Source organism: Lycorma delicatula, chromosome 1 (genome assembly GCF_047948215.1).
Source record: "Lycorma delicatula isolate Av1 chromosome 1, ASM4794821v1, whole genome shotgun sequence".
Lineage (NCBI taxonomy): Eukaryota > Metazoa > Arthropoda > Insecta > Hemiptera > Fulgoridae > Lycorma > Lycorma delicatula.
Window position 1 is genome coordinate 343,268,479 of NC_134455.1, and position 10,383 is coordinate 343,278,861.

Sequence of the window (10,383 nt, forward strand, 5' to 3'; positions counted from 1 at the left end):
TTACACCCGTCCGAGTCAAAGGGGTCACCCGACAAATAAATATCTCTGCAACCACCAGTCTTAGAGTTTTTCATCTCTTCACTAGTAGGCGGGGAGCAATGCAGCCGTCGCTTCCCCGAAGTCGTCAAGAAACATCACCATTCACCCACACTGCCATCTGATTCAGTCGGGAGAGACGGAAAGCGTTCCCTAAGGTTTCCACTGGTCGAGACTACCGGATTGACAGTCCTCCGCCGCCGCCGCATTCCCCGCATTCATCCCAGAACACCTGGAGATTAAATGGTCCGCACGCCGTAACTCTTCCACAACCATGTCAGCGAAACTCTCAGCTCCACTGCTATTGGAGATAGCAGGGAACCGCTCCTCTTCCGGTGGTTAAATTTACTTTAAAAATTTATTTTTTGTATCTAGTTTTAAAGGGCATTATGCTTGTTTTCTTCACAGTTAGCACTGTAAAAAAGTCTAGGCTATTCTTCATTGGACTGAAATATAAATACTGCAGTAACACAAAAAATGTTATAAAAAAAAAGTAACTTAATACAAAAGGAAAAACATTAAAGCAAATAATGTAGAACTACAAAAAAAACAGCTACAAGACGAAGAGGAAAAACTTTCTTCGAAGCTAAGTTTTCTTACTGATAATCTCTTTGTATTTTAAATAATTTTGAACTAAAATGCATCTGTGAGATTTTTTTATTGCCTAGTTGAGAATAGTTGCGAATAAACAAGTATTTTAGTATTAACAACGGAGAATACCATACTAAATCAAGTAATATTACAATTTCTGTTTGTTTGTAAGTTTCAGCATTTGTTGGGGGCCTTTTATCCTTCTATTATTACTGTAAAAACTAATTTACCTCTTGATTATAAATTTGAATAATTCTTACTCACCTTTAAGGTACTTGAGTCCAAGTTCTGCAGATTCGTGATCTTCAAAATGAATAAATGCAAAATCACGTATTTTTGTTACTTTAAAACGTGTTCTTTGTGGAAGAGAATGTTTTATTTTTGCTTTTATTTCGCGATCACTAATGCCAGGCGTGATACAGCGAAGAAATAAATCGGTAACCTTAAACAGTATTAAAAATAATATTTGTAGTATTGCTAAAAGTTATATTATTTATTTAGTTAAAGATTTCAACTAATTTAAGGAAGAAAACTACACATTAATAATACAGTACTTTATTTTTGATAATATTATTTTAATTTCTGATTAATATTTTAATTTTGAGGTATCAAACAGTCGTATGCGATCTGACACGAGATTCCAGCTTTGTAAGCCGATTATGCGACAGCATAATCAGTTTACAAATTGCAAAATATCGGCACAAAAACAGACATTTACTCTATTCACTACAAGGATAGTTGTATGAGTATAATGGACCTATTAGTAACATTGTTTCTCTTTTTTTTTAAACCGGTTTTGACAAGTGTCACTTGTATTTTGATGCTTTAAGTGTATCACAGCCATAAAGGATGAAGCAAAAATTAGCATTTTTTTTTAAGTACGGCGTTTTCCGTACTTATAATTATACACTGTCTCCTCTCAGCAAGAAAATGTTTAAATCATCATGGATTATAAACTATCAAACTAAATTTTTCTCAATACTTCTTCAACTGAACTCTTTTCTTCTTTTTTAAAATTTCTTTGGATGAACAAAATGAACAGGATCTTGAAACAGTTATTAAGCGCAAAATAATAAATTAGGTGTGTATCATAATAAAAAAAAGATTAAATGAAACAAGAGGTAAATAATTCATTAATCGGGATAAGGGTTCAAATTATGTGAATTGAAAACTTTTGTGAATGCAACGTTTTTTCGGAAAAAACATTAGTCTGGATTTCTAATAATAGAAAAAGATTAATAATTAGCGATTAGATCTGTATCTATAAAGCAACTTGTCCTGACTGGTTGATTCATCTACGCCCAGCAAAAATTACTGAAGATAAATTGATGAAAATTTTTATACATGTTCTTCTTACGGCAAAAGTGTACACTAACAAAGGATTTTTTTGAAATTCCGAGTTTAAAGAGTTAAAATGGATTTTGAATTGTTTTATAAAACCGGCTATTTTTTTTTTTTTTTTAATTTCTCGGTACAATTGAAGATAATTTGATTTTTGGTGTTTGTAATTTTCATGTAAATATTAAAAAAACAATTTCTAGATTTTCAAAATTCGACCATGAAAGGGTGAAGAAAGGTAAAAAAAATTTGAATAATGATTGCACATTTTCCCCATTTCCGATTATACTAAACGAGACATTCACTAGATTGGAGAATGCAAATAAATAGATAAATATCTAAAAATCATTTTCGGGTTTTGCTTTTATTTTCGATTTTTTAAGAAGTGGACGGTGTACTGCGAGACGGGTAAATTAACACAGCCACTGTTACTGTTTGTGCGACGAGATTGGATGTACTTGCTTTCGGGTTGCGTGACTAAAAAACATAAAATAAAAGTAATTCAACAATTATAAAAAAATGAGAAACAAAGTTTGGTCACCTCATAGTGGTGTATTTGTCGGGTAACACTAAGAACCGGGCAAAATACATCTTTACCCGTACGCAGTACGGGTTACCAGTTATAACTTATATTTTCGAGATGGAGGCCGACTGTTTTGATCAATTAAAGTTTCGGGTCCTCCTTTTTCCTGTTTAGCCTTCGGTAACTACCGTTTAGATAATTCTTCAGAGGATGAATGAGGATGATATGTATGAGTGTAAATGAAGTGTAGTCTTGTACATTCTCAGTTCGACCGTTTCTGAGATGTGTGGTTAATTGAAACCCAACCACCAAAGAACACCGGTATCCACGATCTAGTATTAAAATCCGTGTAAAAATAACTGGCTTTACTAGGACTTGAACGCTGTAACTCTCAACTTTCCAAATCAGCAGATTTGGGAAGACGCGTTAACCACTAGACCAACCCGATGGGTTAAAGTTTCGGGTCCTGCACTGACCAAATTGTTGCTCTGAAGAAATTAAAATACATTAATATTTTTTTAATAAATTGAACAGGCTTTAATTTTTATTTATCATTATTATTCTCACAAGCATGAGTTTAATGAATACAGCGGGGTTCAAGGGGCAGAGCTGTCTGGCTAGACGGTAAGGGTGAGTAAAGCGACCCATGACCGACTAAATATCTCCTGACGCCGACGGAAAAGTAAGTAACTACACAGCGCCGGCGAAGCCACGACAGGGATGCTAGTTTAATCATATGGGGCAAATAAAATATAATATTTTATTACAAATAAATAGTATTATTAGCTCATGATATTATGTAAAAGCACGATTTAGTGAAATATTTACGTTAAGATTTAATCAATTACTAAAAATATTATTTAACAAAAACATAATAACTTAAGTAATAAAAACTTAATAACTTAAGTTTTTTCGGTAGCAGATATAAGATAAGAGCGGAAGATTTCTGAACTGTTTGCTCAGAAATAAAAAACTATTTTTTGACGAGTGATATTAAAATGTCAACGTCCACTCCATATGGCCAAAAAGGCCCACGAAGTGCTACGAATGTCAGCGATTTTCTTTCTTCCACTGGGATATGATAACTATGAGGAACTAAAGTAAGTCTGGGAGGATGGTCAGATTAGAAATCAAGTTGTTACTACCATCGTAATCTACCGTTAAATTATCTGTTACTTTATTGCATTTTAATGCTACATTGAAGTGTTTAGATTACAGGAAAATTGTGTCTTGGTTTTTTTAATTATTGTTAGTGAATCGGTTGAAGTTATCGATCAACAAGACATATTATTGTCAAAAATGTTTATCCAATAAAAAAAATTCATAGTTCTCCAGACAATGTCACGTAGGCTGTTACTGATCGTTTTGTTGCAAACAGGGCGATTTAATTTTTTGTCGGGTTTATTTATTGTAACAAAAATGATCGAGCGGCAACATCCTTTGCTTTTTACAGTCGGCCGACATCAAAACTGCTACTATAGCTTTACTGAAAGTGAGCCTACTAGTCCAGGAAGATCGTAATACATCGAAGAGAGAGATTAACAAAAAAACCTTTTGTCGGTAGAAAGAAGATATAATAACAGTGATGTATATCTATGAAGGTCAAACGAACGTCAAAAATGCACAAGTGAAGACAGATAACTGAGAATAAAAGTCTGATGTGGACACAACATGACTTTCTTGTACTCCTATTAAATTACATACACACATTTTTTTAAAATGAAAAGTATATTAAAATTTTATTTCGTTAATAACTTCTGATTTTTTCATATTCTTTTTTTTATTGTTATAATTGAATTATTATTTATTGTAAAGATTTTTCTACAATCAGAAGTTAATAATTATTAATAAATCAATATATTTAAATTAAAAAAAAAAAAAAGTTAAAAAAAAGGAGATGAAGTCGGAATTGAATTGATACGCCTTTCCTTTGAAAAATCCAAATAATTCATTAATTAAAATTTTATTTGGTTATAACTCTGGAACCAATGAAAATAAATACACTTATTGTTGAAAAGCTCTCAATGAGAGTTTATTACTGCAGTTAAGAAAAAGTCCAAAGTCCAAAATCTATTTTTTTTTTATTTTGGGCATTTTTGGACACTGTTGGTCCAGTCGATTGCATTCAACAGGGGTGGTGCGCAACTAGATGTTACAGCAGTCCTAAATTCAAAATTTCAACATTCTACAGCTAATCGTTTTTGAGTTATGCGAGATACATACGTACGTACAGACGTCACGCCAAAACTAGTCAAAATGGATTCAGAGATGGTCAAAATGGGTATTTCCGTTGAAATCTAAAAACCGAAAATTTTCGCGATTACAATACTTCCTTTACTTCGTACAAGGAAGTAAAAATAAACGTTTATTTGAAAGACAATAAAATTCAGACATTTAAGCAGCATTTTTATAGCATTTTATATTTTTATATATATATATATATAATGACGCTCATTTTTTTTATTTATGTTTAAGTACTTACGACCTGTTCCTAATTGTGAGTAGGAACTTATAGATAAATGGTACGACTTTATAAAATATTTTTTAAAAGTCTGACGATTTTAACCTTACATTATTTAACAAAAATATTAATTTTCAAAAATTCTCTGATCTGTAAACACAGTAAGCGTTGTGTTTTACATTCGAAGAAGGTAAAAAAAATCACGGTACTAACGGATTTGAACGAAATCCAACCAGAATACATAAGAATTAAATATGTGTCTTACCAAAGAATTTATTTGTTTTTTTAATTGTTTGTTTTGTTTCTTTATTTGTTTTTTTTTTACTTGATAGAATATAGACAAAGTTAGATTATGAAATCGGCTATGCTTAATTTCTATAACAAAAGCATCCAGAAAAATAATAATAAGACAATAAAAGTAATAATCTATTACAAATATATCTAGGAGGAACATGGAATGACGAAATATATATATATATATATATAATTCGATATAGGAATTCATATAACAATTCTTTATGAAATCTCTGTAACTGTGACCAGTAATACTACCGGCTGCAAAAATGATAGAAATGTTATCAAATAGAAAAATGCTGTTTAAAAATCAAAAACTGCGGATATATTAAAAAGTAGGACTCTTTTTTGAATCTGTCGAGTAGACTAATCTATGTGATTACTACGTAGTTACGTTGATTAGTGTAAGTAGATTCGCGTGAGCGCGCGCGCGCTCACGCGCCACACACACATATATATTTATATATATTAACCATTTATTTATATATATTTTAACTGATTTGATTTAGCTGTTTGAATTTTTCTCAAGCAAAATTTATCTCATTGACCGCCATTAAAAACAAGATTAAATATTTTTGTTAAAAATAAAATGCCAGTTAAAGATATGTCTTATGCTTCATGTTTTAAAAACATTTTTGTTAGACTTTTCTGTATGTTGAATTAAATGCGAAATTGTCTTCTTGTAATCTTTTTTAATCATAGTAGAACATTTTTTATCGTTTGCTACTTGCACAATATGTGGAGCGAATATAAAAATACTGGAGTGTTATATTATCTTTTTAATGCAACTTTCCGTTTATCAAATAAAAAATACAGTATATAGGTAATTTTTTTTTTTTAATTTAATTAGGTTAATTTTTACCTCAAATTTGACAAATTTTAAGTTTATCAGCTATTTAGTGTAAAACATCCTTTGTTTCAATCAAACCGATGAATAAAACTGTAGAATCCCTCATTCTTTTCCGTTTGAATACGTAAGAATTTTACGTTTTACATTGTTTTACGTTCAGAGTAAGGAAAAAATTTACTGTTAGTTTCATCTGGTTACCACACGAAAACCTTTTTCTGCCAAAGCGAGATTTTTAACAGTCTCGCAGAAATGGGAACTTTACAAAGATCGAAAGACTTAAAATTTGTAAAATATTCTATGTATAAATAATATATTTTATAATCTTTCCTTGTAAACTTATCCAATTAAATCATGCTCAAATTTAAAGGTGGGGACCAATTTCTTTTAAGTGTTACTGAAATAAAATAATAATTTAATTTTTTTTTTTAATACAAAAATTAGTCGGAAAGGTTGTTTGAACTTAGCCGTGATAAAAAGTCTAGAAGCAATAATGAAATGTAGAAGATCACATCAATTTATTGTTACCTGGTAAAATAAAATGTAGGAGTCTACTACTGTAGTAAAATTTTTTGTCAAATTGTAACAAATTTTCAATAATTTACTGGGAAAGTAATGAAACTTTCTACAAAATTAATAGTTATTAAAATATTTTATACATTTTGAAAATAAATGTACTTTAATATAACATAGCTCAATAGTTAGATGCAACTTTCCGCCGTTCCTTATTACTTTGCAATTATAATTTAGCCTTAAAATGCATTTTATACCTTTGATAAAAATATCTGCGCCTAAAATAAATGCTTATTTATTTGATAGTTTACTGGTTTTATTCAACAAACTTATTTATTTCCAAATCAAATCCTAATTATAAAATGAAGAAATACTTTATTCATTTCGGTAGGTAATTTTGCATTATATAGATTACATCAGGAATGGGTCGGTCGGTATGCTATTCATGGACATTAGGAATTGTCCAGTATTTCCCTAGACGAATCAAAGGAAACGTTGGTAAAACCCCAATCGGAGCAGCGTTGCAAAATTAATTTTAAAATTAAGCGGTTAAAAACATAAATATATATATATATATATATATATATATATATATATATATATATATATAAAATAATGGTAACGAAAATATGTAAAAAATATTAAATAGAATTTTATATTACATACGAAAAAACGTATGCGTTAATGCAAATTATTTTAGTACAGATTTGGAGAGTTTAAATGAGGATACATAAAATTTAGATTTAAAAAACTGTTATTTAAAAATTCAGCAGCAGAATTAGATATTGGTTTTGCTACGGAGAATCTTTTAATTTTATTTTAAAAACAAAGGATATTCAGATTTATCGTATTTTATTAGAGTAAATTTTCAATTTGTAATGAACTTTACACATTTTATGGCGACAAGTATTAAAACGTCATATAAGGTTAATTTAAATTAAAAATTTAATTATTACAACAAAGTTACTACAGAAATTTAAATAAGTATAATAAAATTCCATATTACTGAAAGAATTTGATATTTTTTATGTTAATATTTATCATAAATTGGTAAAGAAAACGTCTTATTGAGAAATAAATTAATGTCTTATTGAGAAATATTAATGGATATTCTGTAAAATTTAATTTAGAAGCGGAAATGAAAAAAGATATTTTAATTGGAATAAATTATAGAATAAATAATTTTTTAATTTTATCAAAAATAAATTTTACTTACATCCAATAACTGAGTATCGTCGATTTCCTCTTCGGGAGTTGCCCAGTCAACATTTATATTATTTCCCCATAAAACAAATCCTTTAGAATATAGACGTCTTGTTAAAGCTGCACTTCGATGCGTTTTGAACTCGACAAAAACAAATCCTCTGTTTTTATTTGTATCTTTTTCATCAGAATAAACAAAATATTTGTTTACGTCTTTCAAAACAGAATTTAACTTATCTTCAATCGCTTCTCTTGCAATTTCTTTCGGAATATTACCGAAAAATAAACGACGATTATCAATAGACTTTTTAACTGATAAATATCTTTTTTCCCTAATTTCGTATCCGTTTAATTTTTCAACAGCGCTCGAAGCTACTTGGGGATTTATGTATTGTACGTAACAGAAGCCTTTATTCGCCCCGCTGAAGCAAAGCATAAGCCGCATTCTATATACGATCCCTACACTACTAAATAACGGCATTAACTCGTCTTCAAAAATCAGTTGAGGTATTTTTGAAATAAATATTTCAGATCCTTTCTCAGGTTCCTGTAAATCGGAAAACTTCGGAACTTCCAGTATTCTAGATCCATTAATCTGAGAAACTGTATATTTAGTTTTCTTTAAAAATTCTTGCAGTCGAGTAAGAGCGGAGGTCACAGCGTCCTGAAATGATGCTTGATTTTCATATAAATAACTACTGAACTCCATATTTTCCCTCCTCTAATCGTCTATATGTACCAATAATGTATCCTCACGAAACACTACGAATGAACTAGCAACCCTGACTGAGACGCTTCACATTTTCAATGACCAATCATAACTTCGGACAGTTTTCTGAATCCAGTAACTCCCCTACCCCCTTCCAAATACTATCAACCTGTAGTTAGTAAGGGAGTAGTTCAACCTCTCCCTACACAAGCTCTTTCGTGGTGTTCATTCGTACTTCCTATGTAAAAATAATACTCTATACGTTTTATATCAGTGAAGCTTACCGGCTTGGGCTGGTAAAGTTAATTACCTGATTAGAATTATATATATATACATAATCTCGCTAATATCTGATAACAAAGAATTCGATAGGGTAAACTTAAAACTATAAAAAATTAGACGCATAAATTTCATTGAATTCATTACATACATCTCTTATAAAATGCGACTTTGAAAGAGGTTCAGAATGACATTGTAGAATATAATTCACGTACACTACCTTCTTGATTGTAGCCTGAAATTAAAAACCTAAAAATTATTAAAATTAATTATTTTAAGTTTGTAATGAATAATGGGCTTTCGATTGTGAATGACTATAAAACTATAATTTTAATGATTTGAATAAAGTACGAGTATATCTCTTCGAATTAATCAAATACGATCAAATGTTTATTTTTTTTGAAGCACTGATCTGTGAAGTTAATTTCAGCGTTACATTCTTGTTTTCTCTTAGATATATTCTTGTTGGAGAATATGTCCAGGCTGATTTGTTCGTTATATAATAACGGTTATTGTCATTATATAATAACAATTACGGACCGTATCAGCGGTCGGTAATTTGTTTCATTATCGGACGTTGATATTCGTTCATGTTTATTTTCAATCCTTTTGCTGAAGATCCACCTAATCATTGTTTTATTTGTTGACAACAAATACATTTTTGAAATTTTATGCACTATTGAAATAAATCATCTGATTTAATGCAACGTTAAATTGTTAAACAAAAATACTAAAAAGCAGTTTTTCCGATACCATGTCGATAAAAAACTGGAAGAAAGAATAAAGGATTATTCTTTGAATAGTTGAAATTTCTTATACTCCTTATACTGGATAAGATTCGCTCAATTTCACGTGAAAATTATGTTTAAGTGCCTGTTAGTATCCTATAAGGATAAAATATATCATTTTAAGGATAAAATATAGAATGGATCATGTGACAATTTTTTTTTTATTATCTTATCTCATACAAGGAATTTTAACTATTTTCGGAATTTTTATGTTGCAATTTAAGAAATTCTGATGAGATCGTAATAAACCCATTATAACTGGAAAATTTAGTTATTAAAAGAAATGATAAGTAATGCAGTGTTTTAAAAATATGACTGTAGTCAAAAATGTGGTCTCGTTCTTGGTCTTAACGGTTGTTTTTACAATTTTCGCGTTTATTATTTTTTTTTAAAACGCTATAAAATAACAACTAAAGGGCGTATAATTTTAAATAATTTTGGTGCACAGATCTCAGCGTGCTTCTGCCATTTTTTACTGGGTAACACAATACCACTTGAAAAAAATATATATATACGAGGTGCCACCCAAAAGTTCGGGGAATTTGAATTTCACGCGCGAACCAATGCTGGTATGACCTGCTGCCGCTAGGTCTAACAGTATTTTTGTGAATCAGTGTTCCAACAGCGGTGGGCGGCTGCATCATTGACTTTCGTGCGGTTGTGTACCGTTTTGTTTTACTGCTTCGGCGAAGTTCTAAATGCCAGATTTTAAAGAGCAAAGAACCTGCATCAAATTTTGCTTCATGCTTAAAAAACTGGTTCAGAAACCCATTGCATGCATGTGGAAGCATTTCGTGACAA

At 30.2% G+C, this 10,383-nt stretch overlaps 1 protein-coding gene across 1 annotated transcript in view; it reads right to left on the reverse strand.

Moving 5' to 3' along the window:
- LOC142317902 (APOBEC1 complementation factor-like) overlaps nt 1-8,515 on the reverse strand; it is a 29,338-nt gene extending 20,823 nt beyond the window's left edge. Inside the window, exons 1-2 of the mRNA XM_075354440.1 lie at nt 7,820-8,515; nt 892-1,069 (exon numbers count right to left, since the gene is read on the reverse strand). Of these exons, the coding sequence (XP_075210555.1) occupies nt 892-1,069; nt 7,820-8,515 (874 nt within the window). The remainder of the gene's footprint in view (nt 1-891; nt 1,070-7,819) is intronic.
- Nucleotides 8,516-10,383: the final 1,868 nt, after the last annotated feature.